Source organism: Heptranchias perlo, chromosome 2 (genome assembly GCF_035084215.1).
Source record: "Heptranchias perlo isolate sHepPer1 chromosome 2, sHepPer1.hap1, whole genome shotgun sequence".
In the NCBI taxonomy this organism is placed as follows: Eukaryota; Metazoa; Chordata; class Chondrichthyes; order Hexanchiformes; family Hexanchidae; genus Heptranchias; species Heptranchias perlo.
The window spans coordinates 123,553,436-123,576,324 of NC_090326.1; the positions used below are offsets into that span (position 1 = coordinate 123,553,436).

The following is a 22,889-nucleotide window of genomic DNA, read 5'->3' on the forward strand; positions in this document are numbered from 1 at the left end:
ATTTGATAGATGTGTTCAAAATCATGAACGGTTTTGATAGAATAAACAAGGAGAAACTGTTTCCAGTGGCAGAAGGGTCAGTAACCAGAGGACACAGATTTAAGGTGATCGGCAAAAGAGCCAGAGGCGACATGAGGAAATTTTTTTTTAAGCAGTGAGTTGTAATGATCTGGAATGCACTGAAGGAGTGGTGAAAGCAGATTCAATAGTAACTTTCAAAAGGGAATTGGATAAATACTTGAAGGGAAAAAAATTACAGGGCTATGGAGAAAGAGCAGGAGAATGGGACTAATTGGATAGCTCTTTCAAAGAACTGACACAGATACGATGGGCCGAATGGCTTCCTCCTGTGCTGTCCTACTATGATATTATCAGCTACCCTTTTAAAAAAAAAACACATACATTTTTAATTGTTGCCTGAATCGATATCCAGGACTGGAAAGGATGCTCGTGTATGCTGCTGTGATGAGCACCTTTTACTGACTGACCCACCACATACTTTAACTGAGTGCAATCTCTTCCAACTTTGAGGCCAATGCTTGCTGGGGGAAAAATATAGAAGTGTGGTGTTCTAAAAGGTGGAAGAACGTTCAAAAGGAATTGGATCAATACTTGAAGGGGAAAAAATTGCAGGGCTAAGGGAAAAGAGCAGGGGAGTGGGACTAATTGGCAGCTCTTCCAGAGAGCCGGCACAGGCACGATGGGCCAAATGGCCTCCTCCTGTGCTCTATGATTCTAACATCTCACAATTTGTTGCCTTAAATATGTAGTAGAAGCATTTTACATTCAAGATATTACAACAGAAAGAGGGAAGGTATTTCCTTCCAGGTAATGTTTATGTTTAATAATTTTTCATCGCTGAATTATTTTAAAATTGTGCTGATATCATTCACAATGTTTCCAAACTTCTCTGATCTTTCCTAATTATTTTCTTCAGGGAATTTAGGAGCCAACCGAAAGAAAAATAAAGGAAGGAAATTTAGACCACGTTCTAATTCTACAGAGTGAGTACAGAACTTTAAATATATATATATATATAATATTGTGTAAGCACTGCATAAAGCCTTGCCGATCAAGAGGATATTAATTCATTGAACTCCTAACTATTTGCCTTCGCCATTTTTTTCTTACTAAAAAGTAACTTGAACGAGGAATTAAAATTGTCCATTTGAAGGGTTAGAATAATTACTATACAGGCTATAAGCATCATTTTTGTTCAAATTAAAATTCATTTTGTTAATGTGATATCCCTACATTTTGTAGTTTGATTGAAAAAAAATTATTTCCTCTTGGAATTAATGTGGATTGGTTTTTACACTTCTTTTGAATATTCTCCACATGAAAACTGGAAGTAATTGGCAAAAAGTATGCTTCCCCTGCTTTCAATCTTCTCCACATGTCATAGGTCAAATCCTAAACTTCATAAAGCCTATGTATGTGTGTGCTTGCATGCATACTTGTCCCTTTAAATTCCATACATGACTGCTGCTAAAGGTAATTGGCAAAAGAACCAAAGGCGACATGAGGAAAAACTCGTGTACGCAGCGAGTGGTTATGATCTGGAACGCACAAGCCTGAAAGGGTGGTGGAGGCGGTTTCAATCGTGGCTTTCAAAAGGGAATTGGATAAACACTTGAAGGAAAAAAATTTGCAGGGCTATGGGGAAAGGGCAGGGGAATGGGACTAACTGGATTGCTCTTGCAGAGAGCCAGAACGGGCTCGATGGGCCGAATGGCGGCCTCCTGTGCTGTAACCATTCTCTGTTTCTATGATTCTGTAAAATGCACATTACTGACTTTCTCTACCAGCACCATGTTTGATGGGTTTTAATTCCTGTTTGTTCTTTCTTGAGATTACGGCACTCATTAGAACCTCTAACCCATTGATCACCAGAGTAGTTGTAAGGTTAGTTTTGTGGTTTAAATAAATACAAAGTTTACCTAAACTGTAATCAAATAGTAGTTGAAGAAAAAGTTCAGAAATAATTCAAAAACTGCACTTTACAGAGAGGGAAGCCTTCAGACCCCGTTCAGGTTATGATTCTTCAAGCAGACAGTCTTTACTATTGTGACCACTAAGTTCTCAGCTACAGAAAGAAAAACATCTGTTCACTGTGCAGCATTGTAAGAATGAACCAGGAGAATGCATGATAATTACTGGGGGAGATGGCATCATTGCCTCCATCCAATACCATAATAGTGACCATAGCTTTAATTCAACATAATTTGGTTAACAATCAAGAGCAAGTTAAATGGTACTTATATTTTTAATTGAAGCTGTAACTTTTGCCCAAATTCTGCGCAAATTAACCTTTTACGTTTGTGCAATATAATGGGTGGGGTCTTCTAGGTTATGACAGAGAGGCCATGAGGGTAGTTATTTCAATCAATTTTGAGAGAACAACCCATCCAATACTTCCCATTATGTAATTAAGTACAAAACTAAACAATCTGCTGAGTAAGGCATCCATTCAATGAAGTTGCAATTAACCACTGTTAATGAGCACACCGAGCAGGAAAAGACCTGTGGGATTAGACAAAGTCAACATGGATTTATGAAAAGGAAATCGTGTTTGACAAACCTACTGGAGTTTTTTGAGGATGTAACTGGTAGAATAGATAAGGGAGAACCAGTGGATGTGGTGTATTTGGATTTTCATAAGGCCTTTGATAAAGTCCCACATAAGAGGTTAGTGTGCAAAATTAAAGCACATGGGATTGGGGGTAATATACTGGAATGGATTGAAAATTGGTTAACAGACAGGAAACGGAGAGTAGGAATAAATGGGTCTTTTTCGGGGTGGCAGGCGGTGACTAGTGTGGTACTGCAGGGATCAGTGCTTGGGCCCCAGCTATTCACAATACATATCAATGATTTGGATGAGGGAACCAAATGTAGTATTTCTAAGTATGCTGACGACACAAAACTAGGTGGGATTGTGAGTTGTGAGGAGGATGCAAAGAGGTTTCAAGGCGATTTAGACAAGTTGAGTGAGTGGGCAAATACATGGCAGATGGAGTATAATGTGGATAAATGTGAAGTTATCCACTTCGGAAGGAAAAACAGAAAGGTAGTGTATTATTTAAATGGTGATGGATTGGGAAATGTTGATGTACAAAGGGACCTGGGTGTCCTTGTACACAAGTCACTGAAAGCAAATATGCAGGTGCAGCAAGCAGTTAGGAAGGCAAATAGTATGTTGACCTTCATTGCAAGAGGATTTGAGTATAGGAGCAAGGATGTCTTACTGCAGTTATACAGGGCCTTGATGAGACCACACCTGGAGTATTGTGTGCAGTTTTGGCCTCCTTACCTAAGAAAGAATATACTTGCCATAGAGGGAGTGCAGCGAAGGTTCACCAGACTGATTCCTGGGATGACAGGACTGTCGTACGAAGAAAGGTTGGGTAGACTCGGCCTGTATTCACTCGAGTTTAGAAGAATGAGAGGGGATCTCATTGAAATGTATAAAATTCTGACAGGGCTAGACAGACTGGATGCAGGGAGGATGTTTCCCCTGGCTGGGGGGTCTAGAACGAGGGGTCACAGTCTCAGGATACGGGGTAGGACATTTAGGACTGAGATGAGGAGAAATTTCTTCACTCAGAGGGTGGTGAACCTGTGGAATTCTGTACCACAGAAGGCCGTGGAGGACAAGTCATTGAATATATTTAAGAAGGAGCTAAATAGATTTCTAGACACAAAAGGCATCAAGGGGTATGGGGAGAGTGCGGGAATATGGTATTGAGATAGAGGATCAGCTATGATCACATTGAATGGCGGAGCAGGCTCGAAGGGCCGAATGGCCTACTCCTGCTCCTATTTTCTATGTTTCTATGACCCGCTTGGCCTCAATAAAGATGCAACAAAATATACTTTACCTCCTTAAAAAATAATTATTGCAGCTCACTCATTCCTCATCCTCTTTGTGTGTATCACCTGTCATTCAAGCTGTCTAATGCATCTGGGTTTCCTCTGATCGGATTTATGACTCATGAATTTAATAATCGCATCCAGCAGAAGCAGTTTTTTTTTAAGTATTTCTGAACTGCAGTGAGGAAACCAGAATGCTCAAGTGAGAGCTGTTCATGTTGATCCCAACACAGGTTTCCTGACCATAACATCACTATTCTTGTTGATGAGCTTCAAGGAAAGCAGGAGGACCTTTTGAGATCAGGGTGAGGCCCGGTAATGAAAGGCTGCCAAGATGCAGATCGCCCAGTGTGTTCGCCCCGGCTCATAAATCTGAAGATCCTGGAAGGATGTTAGGAAGACTTGAAGATAGCCACAATGCCCAGGAATTTCCTTGGAGCTGCTCCTGCTCAGCCATTGTAACTTCACCGGAAGTGTAGTGTAAGCAGGAACAGCTCTGAGGAAAGCCCTGGCCAGTATTTGAGTGTGACATCTAGTAAGCTGCAAGCAGCCCTTCTGTTGCTGAAGTGCACCTCTTACCCCCGTACTGTAAAAGGCCTGTGGTGTGAGTATTTATGTTATCCACTCTGTCATTAGCTGAACTAGTACTGGTGTAGCTGTCGAGAGTGGTGAGGAGCAAGAAGCCCTGGCCAAAAGAGGAGCGTTGTGTGCTGAGTGGGAGGAGCATAGTCGGGTGGAAAATGTCAGGGAGATGACTCTGCTCCCATTGGTGACAAAGAGAGAAGCATTGTTCACCATGAGCAGGAAGTTCCAGTAAGAGAGGAGCAGCAAGCATGAGGGGCAGGGGGAAGCATGGTTGAGGAGAAAGCATTGGGGAGAGAAGAAATTTGTCCTTCAGGAGTGGAAAATTGGAAAAATACTTGAAAAGAGGGGACATTGCATTGCAGCTAGTGGCAAAGGAATATTTTCTTACAAAAGTAAGTTTTTTTTTTAAGTAGTAAGTGGTGATGAATGGAGAAGAATGGAGTGGTTGCAGTTACTAGCTTGGAGAAGAAGTAATTGAGGCTGATTTTTCTGGTGCTGAATTGTTATTAGCCTGAAGCAGTATTTTTCACCATATGAGTTACTGGGAGAGAAATTGGACCCTGTTTCGCCTGTTTTTTGGGGTGTTAAATTAAACCAAATGACCAATTTAGCAGTGCAACATCCCGTGCCCAAACGGCACCAGATGTATGTCCAACCCATATTGATTCAGGCACTCTTCAGGTATCCCTGGCAGCTACCCAAAACAAAAGCTGACCTAGTTAAAATAAGGATATAATTTTGTGAAATTGGTGTCTGGGAGTGCCTGGTTTGTCAGTCCCTAACACCGCCCAGCAAAACATGGCAATGACAGTCGGGAAGCAGGCTATGTTTAAAGGGATCCTTGCCTCCGTTAAGATTAGTCTCTGGTTTGCTTTTGGGCCATTTTTGTGGTTGTTTCGGCTGGTCTTTTGCTGCTCACTAGTTTTGGAGAGTGCGTTTTGGGAGGTGCGCTGTCTTTTTCAGGATTGGCTTCAGCACAGTTGTGGAAGATGGGAATGCTGCTTGGGTTGCCTTTGAGGCTGCCAAATGAGGAAGAAGAGTGGCAGCAGCAAGGATGACTGCACAGACCTAGAGAGGGTGGTAGAAGAGGGAGAATGAGGGGAGGCCGCAGGAAGCCTTACAGCATGCCTTCAGGAACCAACTATCTTACCTGAACCTGACAGAGGAGCACTGTGTGTCGGGCGGCTCTGCTTCAGCAGGGAGGCAGTGAGTGAGCTGTGTCACTTGTTTCAGCAAGAATTGGAGCCCAGCACCAGGGCATGCACTGCACTGCCTGTGGCAGTGAAGGTCACTGTAGCTCTCAACTGTTATGCCTGTGGATCCTATGCCCTTATGTTCCTATGCTCTGCCTTCGCCCTCATGTTTTGGCCTTTCTAACGGGCTTCCCTTCTAGCCTGCCATGCTCTTTAATGTTGTTCATCTTAGCCACTGGCCAACAGGCACTGCTGCGAGACCAATCAAGTTTATGCTGCTGCAGCCCCCTCTTCTCCTGCCCCTGCAGTTTAGCATGTTCGCTGCCACTGCTGCTCCCTACACCCAGTGGCATCTGGTCCACAGCCCATTCTGGGACCATTCTCGCCAACTCTGCTTTTTGCCCCCACCTTCATCACAAGTGCACAGTCGTTCTGAGGCCTCAGCAAACTGAAACTATGGGCTCAATTTTAAATGTAAATTTTGGGGGTGGTGGGGGGGGGCTGCAAAAATTGCAGAAATGCAGAGCGGGTTCGGAAGCCAGTTCGAACCCGCTGACTTCCGAGTTCCCCACAGACTTACCTGTGTGCACGTGGGGGTCCCGAATCCGGAAGTCCCGCCGGCAATTAAAGCCGGTGGGATGATAGTTAAAGAGCCAAATGTACCAAATTGAGGAACTTAAGGCACTTTACTTGTAACATATTAGGTAGTTAGAACGATTTTTAACTTACCTGGGCGGCTTTCCCACGGCTTGTGATTCATGTCTGGTGAAGGGCTGGATCAGGCAAAAAGAAACAAAATAAATTAAATAACAAACCATTGCACAAAGTTAAAACACAAAATCAACCTACCTTTCCCCCCTGGTCTGATGTCCGATGTCTCCCTCTCAGATGTCCCCTTCCCCGTTCCCCCCACCCCGATCTCCCCCGTCCCCCCGATCTTCCCCTCTCCCTCCCCCCCCCCAATCTTCCGTTCCAACGCTGGATGACGTCTTGCTCTCTCTCTCTACCCCCCGCCCCCACCGGCGTTGCAGCTCCTGTCGGCAGCCAGCCTGTCAATCAGGCTGTCTGCCAGGCGCGAAACCCGGAAAGAACTTTAATCACCATCAATTACATTGGATCGTGTCGGAAACGGTAAGTTTTTTTTTATTCGGGTTTGCCACGCGCATCTTCACCCACCCCACCAGCTGTCAACCCACCACCATTTCACAATTGAGCCCTATAAAAGTAAAGCCACTATTAAAATCAGCAGAAAGTATTCTATTGCTGCCAATGGTTTTGGTACTAGACTCAAACCAGTGAGCTGTAGAGGAAGCAGGTTTGCGTGAGTGGTGTAAGGGGGCACTGATTGGGTCCAGTAACAGTTTGGTAACACACACTGAGTATCCTATTTGAGGAAAGAACATCTGTAAGTCTAATGTGAACCAATTGAAATCACTATTTAGAGATTAGCATGGATGCAGTTCTTCTGTACAAGGCAGCAGATTACAAATTGGATCCCTGTATATAGTTTGCTTTGAAGGGATTACAATCCCTTTGTAAAGTGCAATGTAGAATGCAAGATCTCTCCATATTGTTTGGTGTAAACGGGATTACAGTATTTTTTTACAATAGTGTAGAATTTAGATGCCTGTGTATAGTTCGGTGTGATGTTATGTCATAGCAGTTGCCCTGTGTGGTTTGCTGTGTTCAGCAAGAAAGTTGTCACTGTTGCTGCTTTACCTCCAAACTCCCCTCGGGAGTAACTTTACAGCTTATACCTACACAAGCCATGTATGAAGAGGCTTTGAGACCCAGTTTACTGGGGTGAGTTTTTATCCTGGTTTGTAATATGGACACTGGATTGTGTTTATTTCATTTCATTCTGGTATAAATCAACAAGCAATAGATAATTTATATATGCTGGGTAGATTTTTGTGTCATGACATGTTGTTTAATGGGGTAGATGAATGATTTTTTTCCTTTGGGACTTGGTCCATGATATGTGGAGGAGACCCTCATTTGAAGATACATTATTTATTGAGAATACATCTTTAAACTCTAACTAAGCTGTTGAATCCTCTTATATTTCAACTTCACATCTTCATTAATTGATTAAATAAGCCTTTCAAAGTTGAAAAAATATTTGAGGTTCTAAAAACTTAATAGAAGCACAAAATACTTGTAATAAATTGCTCATCAGCTGTTGGTGTTGTACCTTACAACACTGCTTCAAAATAAGAAGCTTTGTTTTATGTCAGTAACCATTTGCTTTGGTGTATTTTATGATGTGCTGCTTTTTTTGATGAACTTTTGTAGTTTTAGTAATGATACAATGATGTAGAGTTAGGTGGTTTATATAGCCAGGAATTTAGTGACGCAACACATCACAATTATTTTCATCTGAACAGTTCTTTGTGCACGAGCCAATTAAGCAGTGGTTTATTTGCTTGATGTTGAAACCTCTAACCAGAATGCAAATGAGGTTGCTGTTGCATAATGGAATGATGTATATGATTCTGTACTTTATATGTGAATTGGAAATGACTACAAGAGGCTCATGGAATAAATCGCAGTGGCCTAGAAATTCGATAGCACAGCTCCAGTTTCTCGGGCAAAAAAAGCGGGCACTGCAGGGCCCATGTTGTGTGCGACGTGCACTTGCTCAGTCCGCATTGGAAGTGCACTGCGCGCCACATTGGTTAGGGCATCCTGTTGTCATCCAGGGTGCCCGCCTGAATCATAGAAAGTTACGGCACAGAAGGAGGCCATTCAGCCCAACATGCCAGTGCCAGCCGAAAATGAGCTATCCAGTTTAATCCCACTTTCCAGCACTTGGTCCGTAGCCCTGTAGGTTACGGCACTTCAAGTGCACATCGAAGTACTTTTTAAATGAGTTGAGGGTTTCTGCCTCCCACCCTTTCAGGCAGTGTGTTCCAGACCCCCACCACCTTCTGGGTGAAAAAATTTCTCATCAGCTCCCCTCTAATCCTTCTACCAATTACTTTAAATCTAAGCCCCCTGGTCACTGACCCCTCTGCTAAGGGAAATAGGTCCTCCCTATCCACTCTATCTAGTCCCATCATAATTTTATACACCTCAATTAAATCTCCCCTCAGCCTCCTTTTGTTCCTAAGAAAACAACCCAGCCCTGGCAACATCCTCCTAAATCTCCTCTGTACCCTCTCTAGTGCAATCACATCTTTCCTGTAATGTGGTGACCAGAACTGTACATAGTACTCAAGCTGTGGCCTAACCAGTATTTTATACAGTTCTAGCATAACCTCCCTGCTCTTATATTCTGTGCCTAGCATAGTGGTTATGTTACTGGACTAGTAATCCAGAGGCCTGGACTAAAATCCAGAGTCATGAGTTCAAATCCCGCCACAGCAGCTGGTGAATTTAAATTTAATTAATTAAATTCAATTAATTAAATAAAATCTGGAATTAAAATACTAGTATCAGTAATGATGGCCATGAAACTACCGGATTGTCGTAAAAACCCATCTGGTTCACTAATGTCCTTTAGGGAAAGAAACCTGCCGTCCTTACCCGGTCTCCAGACCCACAGCAATGTGGTTGATTCTTAATGGCCTAGCAAGCCACTCAGTTGTAAAATCTCGCTACGAAAAGTCATAATAAGAATACAGCACTGTGGGAGAACCGTCACCACATGGACTGCAGCGGTTCAAGAAGGCGGCTCACCACCACCTTCTCGAGGGCAATTAGGGATGGGCAATAAATGCTGGCCTTGCCAGCGACGCCCACATCCTGTGAACGAATAAAAAAAAAATAATAAAGGAAAGTATCCTGTATGCCTTTTTAACCATCTGTCCTGCTACCTTCAGGGATCTGTGGACATGCACTCCAAGGTCCCTTTGTTCCTCTACACCTCTCAGTATCCTCCCATTTATTGTGTACTCCCTTGCCTTGTTTGCCCCCTGCCCCAAATGCATTACCTCACACTTGTCTGGATTGAATTCCATTTGCCACTTTTCTGCCCACCTGACCAATCCATTGATATCTTCCTGCAGTCGACAGCTTTCCTCCTTACTATCAACCACATGGCCAATTTTTGTATCATCTGCAAACATCTGCAAAGCCTCCGACATTCAAGTCCAAATCATTAATATATACCACAAAAAGCAAGAGCCTTGCGGGACCGCACTGGATACAGCCTTCCAGGCGCAAAAACACCTGTCAATGATTTTGCTTTCTACCACTGAGCCAGTTTTGGATCCAACTAGCCATGGGCTTTTACTTTTTTGACCAGTCTGTCATGTGGGACCTTGTCAAAAGCCTTACTAAAATCCATGTACACTACATCAAATGTGTTACCCTCATCGGCCCTCCTTGTTATCTGCTCAAAAAATTCAATCAAGTTAGTCAGACACGACCTTCCCTTAACAAATCCATGCTGACTGTCCTTTATTAACCCGTGCCTTTCTAAATGACGATTTATGCTGTCCCTCAGAAGCGATTCCAATAATTTGCCCACCATTGAGGTTAAACTGACTGGCCTATAATTACTCGGTCTATCTCTTTCTCCCTTTTTAAACAACGGTATAACGTTAGCAGTCCTCCAATCCTCCGGCACCATGCCTGCAGCAAGGGAGGATTGGAAAATGATGGTCAGAGCATCCGTTATTTCCTCCTTTGTTTCTCTTAACAGCCTGGGATACATTTCATCCGGGCCTGCCGATTTATCTACTTTCAAAGATGCTAATCCCCTTAATACTTCCTCTCTCACTATGTTTATCCCATCCAATATTTCACACTCATCCTCCTTAACTACAATCTCTGCATTGTCCTCCTCTTTTGTGAAGACAGACGCAACGTATTCATTAAGAACCCTACCCACATTTTCCGCCTGAAACTGGCGTTAGACCCACGGCTTATGCAAATCGGGGGCCTAACGCCTGTTTTAGGCCTGTTTGAAAAATTGGTTTCCGACTGACTGCAACATGCGCCATGTGTGCTACGGTCCTGTTTTTCAGGCACACAACAACCAAACCAGTGGTTCTTAAAGGGGCTGCTGGAGGCTGCCATCCAAAAGGCAAGTTATAAGTTTCTTTACTCACCTGAATCAATCGGTATCCCAATTTGCCATGGTCCTGCTGCTGGCCTCTTTAGGCATGTGCAGCATGCGCTGCCCCCATATCACACCCCACTTTGGGTGAAATCCAATTTCTAGGCCTGTTTCTTTTTTCTTAAAGCACATTTGTGGCAAAATAAGTCACACTTTTTTTTATGACCAGCCAGCTTTTGTTATTTCAGCAAACAGTTATTAAATTCCTTAAAGCTCTTGGCACTTTAACTATTTGCCTTTTAGCAAGGCAGTAGTGGGCAAAATGGAATCATGTACAGTGGTTCTATACATTGTGTAACAGATAACACTGCACATCGGCCAATAATTCTGCAAACTGAACAGATTAACCATGCTCAGTAGCACATGTCATAAAATGCCTGTGTTCTAATCTCAGAAGGTCACATGTTTGAGGAATATATGCTACTTGAATTTTGCTGCCACTGTGAAAAGTGCACATGGATGGAGCACCACATGACAGCAGAATGGATTGTTGGCAAACACTGGAAGTCTACTCATTCCATAAGTGTACTTCCTGTTAGCTGTTTGCAGAGCAGTTGGGACTGATTGTGGTGTAGTCTTTAACTTAGACCATTCCAGCTGACACAGGCTGCTAGTGGTGATAACCAGCTTGCGCTGGAAATGAAGTGAAATAAATAATGTTTCAATTATTTGCGTTTTCATTAACCATGCCTAATTTACTGTTCTACAGTATTCCTGTAACATGGTAGAAGACTGCAGCTCATTTCTGCACAGTTCTCCTGCGGTCATTTTCTTTGGTTAAATTGATTAAAAGCAGTGTGGTATTTTACAAGTGAAAGTAGAGTTTGGTGTAATCTATGAATACGCTTTCAGTAAATGATGCAGAATGGGTACTCTATCTGTAATGAATTCTGTAAAAGTCCTTTTGCATAAATGTTTTGCACCACAGTGTATAATGTGCAAAATGCCACTATTAAATTCCGTTCTTATGTAGTAAAATTAACTTAAATGGGCACAAAACAGGCCCCATGATTGTTGTTAGGTGAACAGAGCCGCTGTGTCTAACTGTATGAGCCTTGATGTAGCTTGGATTGTGTCATTTGTATACAATGCAGTTTGCTGAGAAGATCCAAAGTGATGTATGTGGCACATTCACTTGCATTTTGGTGAAGAAAGAAGCTCTTTGCTAAGCTTTGCTATGATCTCAGATCTCTTTTCTTCTTCTTCCACTTTCTTGGTACCCACCACTGATTTCTGCAGGTATTTAAACCCATGGTACAAAAGAGAATATAATGTAGCTAAGTGGGTAGAAGATGTGAATAAAAACACTGAAGGACCGTACTTTAGGTATTTCTAAAATCATTGTGTTTGTTTGTTTATTTATTTATTTATTTGCCAGAGCTGTTGCAGCACATTATGACTGGACCTGCTGCCTTGTATTACAATACAAGCTACTGCAGGTGGAAGTGGCCCCTGTTCATTTGCTGCCTCCGATGGCTGTCCAGGCTTCTTGTGCAATTACAGCTCCTATTTGCATCTAGTGCTGAGGTCCCCATACAGAACTACCGTAGTGCATGCTTCCTTCAGCACCCACCATTATTAGCTTGTTCTTCCATTTTCCAATAAAAGTAACCCAGTGGGCTGACACACAATTGGCACTAAAAATAAGCAAAGTGGTGTTTCAAACAGATCATACAGCACTTTAGTATCCACATTATTCTACCCACTGCTCTGATGATGTCATTTTCACTGTACACAATATCCTGTTAAGACAATTACATCTGCAATAAAATTCTGCTCTTATGCTGCAATGATGTGCATAATGTGCCATCAGGCAATGCAACAGGAACATGGGTGAAGGGTGAGTGCAAAACTCTATTTACCAAACTCTAGTGGGTTTACATATTTTCACTGCAGATTTTTAAACAAACATCCTTGGACTTCGAACTGTCTCGGTGAAATTATGCAAATACCAGCTACCTGCTGAGCTTGTTTTGAATCACTCTACTCTTCAGCTGACTTCTTGTATATGCATTCAATTTATTGTTTGTAACAATTATTTTAATTAAGGATTCATATTTCTCCATGTTTATGCTATAGAACAGTTTTGTTCCTTTCTTTGTGTTTCTTAGTCTCATTGCTAGCCTGTAAGATCTTTGGATTGTGTCACATAGAAAAGCATCCCTTAGACCTCATCTAATGCTTCAGTGTTATGCTACACACAGCACAGCCCAAAGTAGGAGCACGCGGCTGGAGAAACATGTTGAGTATGAATTTCACTCGTACATTTCTCAGCTCATGCTGAGAGAGAACATGCAAAGTGTTAATGTTATAACCTAAAAGCTTGTTAGGTCTTCAGTGCACATGAGGATAGTGTTTGAATAACCCTTGAATTAATATCCCCATTACAGATTTTCCTTTTGCAGTGATAAAGGGGTGATACCAACACTACGAATGAGATACCCTGTTCACTCAGTAAAACTAGTGACACATTAAACTGTGCACATCAATATAGAGAGGAACAGAGCATGATTCCCTTCCAAAATAAATAAAACATTTATACTTTGTTTAGGATTAAGATAGATTTGTAAATTCAGCTTACATTGACAGCCTACAAGTTGCTGTAGAAACCACACATTAACAATGGATTGCCTGGGAATTTTCTAATCTTCACTTTTAATCTTTTTAATATTAACACAGTGCTGACGGCTGTAAGTTCTTTAGCATCAGAATTTAACTCACATTCATTTGCTGGTGAATGGAGCTCAGTGCCTTTGGTAGCATAATCTCAGAGAAGGAATTGGTCAGTCTTAATGGTAGAGTCCAGCACGTGAGTGCAAAAGACAAGGCTGAAGCGTTTGCAACCATCTTCAGCCAGAAGTGCCGAGTGGATGATCCATCTCGGCCTCCTCCCAATATCCCCACCTTCACAGAAGCCAGTCTTCAGCCAATTCGATTCACTCCACGTGACATCAAGAAACGGCTGAGTGCGCTGGATACAGCAAAGGCTATGGGCCCCGACAACATCTCGGCTGTAGTGCTGAAGACTTGTGCTCCAGAACTAGTCGCGCCTCTAGCCAAACTGTTCCAGTACAGCTACAACACTGGCATCTACCCGACAATGTGGAAAATTGCCCAGGTATGTCCTGTCCACAAAAAGCAGATCAAATCCAATCCGGCCAATTACCACCCCATCGGCTAATTCTCAATCATCAGCAAAGTGATGGAAGGTGTCGTCGACAGTGCTGTCAAGCGGCACTTACCAATAACCTGGTCACCGATGCTCAGGTTGGATTCCGCCAGGACCACTCGGCTCCAGACCTCATTACAGCCTTGGTCCAAACATGGACAAAAGAGCTGAATTCCAGAGGTGAGAGTGACTGCCCTTGACATCGAGGCACCATTTGACCGAGTGTGGCACCAAGGAACCCTAGTAAAATTGAAGTCAATGGGAATCAGGGGGAAAACTCTCCAGTGGCTGGAGTCATACCTAGCACAAAGGAAGATGGTAGTGGTTGTTGGAGGCCAATCATCTCAGCCCCAGGACATTGCTGCAGGAGTTCCTCAGGGCAGTGTCCTAGGCCCAAACATCTTCAGCTTCTTCATCAATGACCTTTTCTCCGTCATAAGGTTAGAAATGGGGATGTTCGCTGATGATTGCACAGTGTTGAGTTGCATTCGCAACCCCTCAGACAATGAGGCAGTCCGTGCCCGCATGCAGCAAGACCTGGACAACATCCAGGCTTGGGCTGATAAGTGGCAAGTAACATTCGCGCCAGACAAGTGCCAGGCAATGACCATCTCCAACAAGAGAGCGTCTAACCAGCTTCCCTTGATATTCAACGGCATTGCCATCACCGAATCCCCCACCAACTTAACTGGACCAGCCACAAGAGCAGGTCAGAGGCTGGGTATTCTGAGGCGAGTGACTCACCTCCTGACTCTCCAAAGCCTTTCCACCATCTACAAGGCACAAGTCAGGAGTGTGATTGAATACTCTCCACTTGCCTGGATGAGTGCAGCTCCAACAACACTCAAGAAGCTCTACACCATCCAGGACAAAGCAGCCTGCTTGATTGGCACCCCATCCACCACCTTAAACATTCACTCCCTCCACCACCGGCGCACCGTGGCTGCAGTGTGTACCACCTACAGGATGCATTGCAGCAACTCGCCAAGGCTTCTTCGACAGTGCCACCTAGAAGGACAAGGGCAGCAGGCACATTGGGAACACCACCACCTGCATGTTCCCCTCCAAGTCACACACCATCCCGACTTGGAAATATATCGCCGTTCCTTCATCGTCGCTGGGTCAAAATCCTGGAACTCCCTTCCTATCAGCACTGTGAGAGAACCTTCACCACACGGGCTGCAGCGGTTCAAGAAGGTGGCTCACCACCACCTTCTCGAGGGCAATTAGGGATGAGCAATAAATGCTGGCCTTGCCAGCAACACCCACATCCCATGAACAAATAAAAAAAAAGTCAGCTCTAAATAATACAGACCAGAAGTGCAGGCACAAGTAATGGCAGTTTATTCAAACCAGTGCATCAAGGTCCACTGTATGTTCCTAATGCTATACTATTCTACACTGTCCAAGATTAAGAGCAGTAAAGGGATAGCAATAACATAGAGCAACCTGATACTTCTGCTGGATGCTCTGTAGTACATGACCCTTCTCGTTACTCTATATAGCACAGAACTGTTTTTGGCCTGTTCAAGCTCCTTTTTCCAGGACTGTTGTTGCCTGCTGATAAATGTATAATATAGCTTATTTTTGATCTGCTCAAGTGGGTCAAGAGGCTGGAGCCTGTTGCTATGGTACCCTCAGTTGGGGAGACCAAAGGTGCTCTTGAGTAAACAATAGGCAGCTCCCCATTGTAATGCTAATGCCTTTGTAGGCTGGCTGGAAGGATCCATTTGTGATATTGTGAGCCATTGATTATTTTACACTCTCAGATCTCCAGGCCAGAAAGATATGGAGTAAGCAGTGTAACTTTGGCTGTTCAATGTACATTGCTGCAAATGGGCACTGGATTTATACCAACCAAAGTACAGGTCCAATTTGCCATCTCATGGGCCCATGCACAAAAAATGGCCATCTATCCTGCTTAAATGGGCTGACTTATCCATACACAGCACTTTAATTTCCATTATGGCAGTCAAGGATGAATATATACATAGAATGAATATAAAAACGTCAAATGGAACAACTGTAGCAGATCAAAGATAGATGTCGTTGTACCCAGGTTGACTCATTCTTTTCACAAAACAGCATTTAGAAAGCTGTCGGTAGTCTGGACTTCCATCAGAACATTACTGGAGACCCTGTGGATTGTTGATGTATTTAAACTCCACAACCGGCACTGGTGAGCAGCACTGGCTGTAATAGTTATTGCTTGTGAACAATTTCCAAGCTACCTGAAAAATATAAGAAAGGCTAGAACAAAAAATAGGAATTTTGGCCATTAGCTGTGACCCTTCCAACAGACTACATGCAATGTGCACTACAGTGGATTCTCCTAACTTATTTAAGCTTATGAGGGAAGCAAATAAAACATAGATTACATCTTCACCAAAAAGAAAAATTGAGTGGGATTATGCACTGAGCAACCATCTACTTCAGTTTCTCCTTTGAGCCCAAGACTTGAATGGAAAGAAAAAGTTCTAAAATGGACTTAAACTCAGTTTAAAAAAAAATTGCTATCCAGTTAAAGATGGAAAAATTGGGCCCCATCTTAGGCTTTTTAATAACTAGGATTGCTACCTTCATTACACTTCTTCAGTTCAGTGTTAATAAATCAGACAGATGAAACTTGCAAGTCTTTATGCACAAAAGTCTATTTCACAACTAGAAACCTGCAAATTGCTTAGACATCTACTTTCTCCATGTGCTGTGTGTTAGATATTTAACTGTGTAGATTCTGATATAGTGTGCATGTACCGTAACACACTGCTGATTGTGAGTCTGTGGATGATCACTAGCTGTCACGTGGAATGGCTGCCTAGTAACCCTGCTTCTACCCCCATCCATTCTGTACTTTACACTAAGGCCTGCTGTTGCTTTCTTCACTGTAAACAGTGCTGAGCTGACAGACCATGCACATTAACAAAATTGCTCTTTAGTTAATAATGCAGCAATTTGAGAAGTAGTATTGTCAAATGTTTATTATTTAGTTATAACAGAAACTGCGCAGCACTGCTGAGAACTAAATCAAATTATTTTACTATGGTTCTAAAATGAAAACGATGGCCTCAGATCTATTAATCTTGGCCCTAGATATATTCTGGTGACAAGAAGTGGGTGCTACAAAATAATCCAGAGTACTATTGGTAGGACATAACCAACAAGAATGCTGGATGAATCAGCATTATTCTTGAGTTGAATTATTTTGCAACAATCCACTTACAATTTGCTTATACGCCTTCATTTAAACAACGGTGCTGCTCGTCAGCTCTGTACAACCTGAGATCATGTGACATTGTCAATACTACTTCCAAATCCAAATATCTCCTCTTGAATCTCTGAATACTCGGGATCACTGTGTGGATTAATAACAGGATTTTAGCAATTATTCATTTTGTCAACCAGTCTCTGTTGGGAGATTGGGTAAATGTATATTTATTTATTTAGTGTACTGTAATGCCTCCATTTACAATTTTTCATTTGATTTCTAAACAACTGTTAATACACAAGAGGTATTTTTTACAGACATCAGAGTTTTTAGAAAATAATTATGGAAGAAATCATGAACTACTAGGGATATTTCTAACACTAGTACTTTTTTCCTGACAGAAGGCTCCACAAGCCCACATTTTCAGCAGCATGCAGCACTTATAACTGACTCCAGAGACCAACGGAAAATGGTCTCATCTGCCACAATTGTGATCTGAGTAAATCCAGTTCTCGCCCCAGGTTGTGGTCTGATGCATGTGGTGCTTGCGACGCTGCAGAGCTCCTGCAACATTGCTGCGTCAAATAAATGCAATTAACCCAATTGCACCAATGACTGAGGTGCAGTGAAAGCAGCATTTTACTGCTGCCCCCTGTTAACTGGTGATACGTGATTCACATTAATGGCTGACTGTGGTACTTCAGTGCAGTGTGTACAGGATCACCGCCATGAACACTACTAAAAGTGGGCAACAACCAGGCAAGACTGTGGAGCAAGGGTAGCTGTGTCCTTGTTCATTTTTGACATTTCAACTGCTTTCGTCAGTGAACAACACAAAACAATTCTTGAGTTTTTGTTTGCCTGGACCAGTCAATCTTAGAGATTAGAATTAGAGGAGGTACTCTGCACGGTTGATTAACTAGTTTTAATTACCCTGCATCGGTTATCCTTTTTAACAAATATTGATTTATGTACTTTGACTAATTTAAGCTACGTGTAATTGCATTATTTTCATGCAACAAATTCTCATTTGCACCAATCCTACTGGCTGTGTGGTTGTCCTTGGGCATAGCCATGGAGTACTGAGCTATCCCTGTATGACATGCTGTTAAGGAAGTGGGTGTCAGGCTGCAGTGGAGGAGCAGGAAAACAGAACTGCAGGCCTCAGGCTGATGCCAACAGAAAATGGTGATCTATACAAAGAAAGAGCTTTCCATTTTTTTAAAAGTAAAACTTGCTTCAGTTTTTAAAATGAAATATAATTTGGTGGTGTTAGTGCTGTTACCTTTGTGTTATTCAGGCTTGTTGGGTGGGGTGGGGTGGGGGGGAGGGGTGACTCCTTTTAAAATGACCAGCATGCTACCTCGGTGCCCATATCACATCAACCAAGTTCAGTACAGGTTTTGTACAGTCTGATGTACTTGGTGACCTTCTGTATTCGTGTGATTGCTAATGTGGTGAATTAAAAGCAGCGTCCCTTTTTAATTAATATCGTTTTGTTCACCCAGAAGAAGGCACCAGAAATATAACATTTTACCCGCTGTTCCAGGGAGAGAGAGAGAACCTGGTGTTGAGAACTAATAGCATTGCAAAGAGGCACAATTCTTGAAATCATTCTGTCCCATAGAAGTTGAATCATCCACAAAATGCGACACATTCCAACTCAGTCCCTGCTAAATAGTGGCCTTACATTGACATTTAAAGAGGCAGTATTCCTTACAATAAGCCTGCCCTCAACAAAAACTTTGCCCAAAAATGCAGTAGTGGGAGAGTTTGACTGCCAGTTATAAAGTAGAGTTCAAGTCCCAGGGTTGTCAGTCAATGGGACAGTCAGAGGAGTTTCATCCACTCACAGCTGGTCTGCTAAATGCAGTACTGAGTCGACCCAAGGTGTTCTATCTCAGAGAGGAGAAAAATGTGATCCTATCTTCTCCCACTTTGATAAATCCCATGCAGAAACTTATAATTTTTTAAAAATTTGATCTCGGGATGTATATTTATTGGCCTCCCCTCAATGGCCTGAGGGCATGAAGATTCAACCAGATAATCTGGTACTGGAGTCGCAGATAGGCCAGACCAGGTAGGTGTAGCAGTGATCCAGTAACTTTGTTATTTTCTGGGGCTAGCCAGCAAGTTAGAAGATATATTGAATTCACTTCCACAACTTGCTATAATGGGATTTAAACCCATTAGGACTGATTTTAACCCTGCCCACCCAGTGGAAGGCAGCAGAGTCCTTCTTGAAATATGCAGAACAGGCTCCAATGACATCATTGGGGCCCAACTGCAATTTTAACCTGAGGCTTGCAGGAGGAAGCCATATTGGCTTCCTTGCCAAGCAAACCTGGCGGCAAGAGATGCCGGAGCCAGAAGAGGTCCAGAAAGAGTTGAGTTAGTTGTTTGTTTCTTTGTAGGCCAGGAGAAACAGGAATGCTCCTCTGGGCCACACAAGCAAACTTTGAGCCTCCCCTGGCCTGGGCTTCCCTCCCCTTCCCGACCACACAGCCATCCCAACCACATACCTGAGTGCCGGGGACCATTATTTCGTGTTCTCCTGCCGGATGAAATCCCACTCCTGCCCACTGGTCAGCTAGCATTTCCCGCCAGGTTCAAATGGGACACTAACGTGGGTCATGAGAGTTAAAATTTCCAGGGCTTCACCAAGCAGAGGGTTGGACAGCCAGCCATCCGCCTCAACCCCTGCCTACACAACTCCCACCAGAAGTTAAAATTGGCCGCTTAACCTCTGGGTTAGCTGGTCCAGCACCATAACTATTAAGGTACCACACCCATATATAATCCTGCCTTCCTATCTGGAGAGGACAATGTGTGGTGACAAGCAGGGCCATTGTGGAGAAAACAATATGGGGAGCAAGGTATTTTCTGTTTTTAAAAAAAGCAATACAGTTTATGTAACAAACCAAAATCCATAATTTTTGTGAGCAAATCAATAAGTAGATTTTTGTCTTCATGGCCTGGGTGGTAATCTGGTAGAGCAGATTGCCCTTGTTATAAATTGGATAGCCAGATGGTGAAGGATAGAATACCAGAGCCTGGTCTTCAGTTGCTTCCAAGCCTTTATTCACACAACTCAACATTACATGCCCTCCTACAAATGGATACAAGAGAGTCCCCAGTTGATATCCATCACCTGAATACAATTAACACTAATTGATATGTCACATAGATACAATTAACAGCCTGTCCTTTATAAACTCCGCCCCATTTTCATTCCATTGATTTCAGGTGGTGAAGACCTGCAAATCTATCCTTTTTTTTCTCCACCCCACTGGTCTTCCCAAGTCACGTTTCTTAAAAGGCAGGCAAGTAGCACTGGTCCCAGGCTTCTGACAGTGATTCCCAGCTACCTTCTGGGAGTCTGTGAGAGTGTCCTAGAGATGACTCTCTCTTTCTCTTTTTCTCTTTCTCTTTCTCTCTCTCACTTTTTTTTTCTCTCTCTCTTTTTCTTTCTTCCTTTCCCCCACTGACCCGGAGAGGTGCCTGGTCTATTCGTGACACATCTACAAAGCAGCACAGCTGAAACTCGGGACTCAGCAACATAAGTAAATCAATTCACAACTGCTGCTGCTGCTAGGAAAGCAGCAACATTTAATGTGTCCCTTTGACTTTCTTATTCATTGTACCATAAACAGCAACTTCCATTTATATAGCACCTTCCACATAGAAAATGTCACAAGGTGTTTCAGAGAGGCGTATGGAAAAAATGGATGCTGAGCCAAAGGAGAAGATTTTCGGAGACTTGATCAAAGAGGGACTTAAAGGAGCAGAAGGAGGCGGAGAGGCAGAGTGGTTAAGGGAGGGAATTCCAGAGTTTGGGGTGCAGGCAGATGAAAATATGGCTGCCCATGTATGGCAAAAGGAGGAGGGAAGCTCAGCATCCTAAATTTGGATTATGTTTGAAAAAAATTGAAGTTTAATTTTTTGAAACATCGTAAGACAGTCTGGACTAATAAGAAGGCATACTGTCTTTCTCACCATTTCCCGATTTTCATCATCGGCTACTCCCAGATTAAGTAATAGCTTTCAGGCAATAAAACACCAAGCATAATGCTTCAGCTGATGCTTCCAATGCTGCTACTTTCGAGTTATGTTGGATATTTTTATGGAATCATAAGTTTCTTGCAGTTCAAGGTTTTCTTTTGCATTGGTTCCATTGTCTTGTCTTGAACTTGTGCCTGCTGTGGTTATGTCTGCTGTTTGTTGCTTGCTTGTCTCACTTTCCAGTAGGCAGAATCTCTTGTTTTTGGTCTTACCTTACAAATAACAGGTGGGCCTTTGCCAGATGCATGTAAGCACAATTATCTTGGTTTTTGTTTTCCTTTTGTATTACCTGATATGAATGTAAAATGTTTATCAATCAGCCAGCTCTATGATGTACCAGCCTGGTCTGTAATGATTTTTTAGAACAGTTTTTCCTCTCTTTTAATCCCTGTGACCAAAACATTCCCTGACTCAGGCTTGGAGGTAGTTTGTTCCCAAGCCTCTGTCAATTCGGCTCTGTAACAGACCACTAGCAGGTACATGGGAATGGCCCGGCTTGACTCACTCTTCCTGTGGGGAAGCATCTCGCCTCCACTTGGTAACTTCCTGACAGACCAGCCAAATCAGAAACTCTTGTGGATAAATCAGCAGCAACAACCTACACCCTTCTACTCTATAGAACAGTAACAATGCACAAGGGTAACACAATACACTGTGTCGCCAGGCTGTCATGGGACTCCATTTTTTAATCACATAATCATTGCCTAATGGTCACAAAAGTCAGGAAGAGAAAAAAATGCCCCCATGCAAATCATTCAAGATAGCGTATTGGACGTCTTTAACTAAACTGTACCAGCACTGATACAGATTAGTACTCTGGCTGTCAATCACTCTAGGATGCCATAGGCTGTGTTGATTTTTGGTTTTTCATCTTAGGACTTTGTCTCCTTCCAAATCACATTCTTCATCCAATGGGTCCATTGCTTCTAGTAGGAAATGCCCATACCCAATGCCACCTCTTCCGGATGAAGAGGGAAAGGCTGGTCGACAAAGTGCACGGGTAAGTACGTTGTGAGGTGGTGCAAAGATACAATCAGTTTAAGTCATAAAGATTTGAATAGCTTTAGTTAATGTAGATCCATAAATAATTTATTCAGTAATAGATCATCAGTTGGACAAGCGATTTGGCATGGCATGGCACGACATCTCGCAACAAACACCCCAAATATCTACAATCACCGCATGTAGTATTGTTTACTGCCTGAGTACCATCATTTTGCACAAGTAGTGCCAGAAAGTGTGAACATGCCGAGCAGATCTGAGTGATGATAAATTAGATGCCCTAATCATCAGTAAAGCTACATTTGTTGAATTATCAACTATGAGTCAAATGACTGTGAATCTGTTTGATGAAAGTAAGTGGCTTATTTTATTTTTATGGTAAATCTCCAAACTCTCTTAAAACATTGATTTTTAAAAATGCTGTCTTGCAACATTTAGTACTGTACCTTCTGGTACATGCATAAAGAGTTAAAAGATGCACAAAATTAACTTCCTGAAATATTTTTATGTAGACCATAAGGTGGTAAAACATTTCACCTTACAAGAGCATCAGATGTGGTTTATTAAACGGCTATTCTTTTTTGACTTGTTTATGTAAGAATATGAGAAAACTGCATCAGAATTTGTCACCCTTCAGTCAAAACCTTAAAGAATTAATAAATACTCAAACTGCTTCTGAAACTGGAAGTAACATCAATAATAGTATAGATTTCTGCTCTTGTTATGCTGTGCGGT

At 42.6% G+C, this 22,889-nt stretch overlaps 1 protein-coding gene across 5 annotated transcripts in view; it reads left to right on the forward strand.

Annotated features, from left to right (window-relative positions):
* adam22 (ADAM metallopeptidase domain 22) overlaps positions 1-22,889 on the forward strand; it is a 370,054-nt gene that overhangs the window by 340,677 nt on the left and 6,488 nt on the right. For 3 of the 5 annotated variants that reach the window (XM_068007033.1, XM_068007024.1, XM_068007043.1), the window contains 2 exons: positions 938-1,004; positions 22,029-22,152. In XM_068007033.1, the coding sequence (XP_067863134.1) occupies positions 938-1,004; positions 22,029-22,152 (191 nt within the window). Of the gene's footprint in view, positions 1-937; positions 1,005-22,028; positions 22,153-22,249; positions 22,513-22,889 lie in introns of those variants that run through there. The other 2 variants (XR_010967372.1, XM_068007039.1) reach the window with 2 other exon arrangements.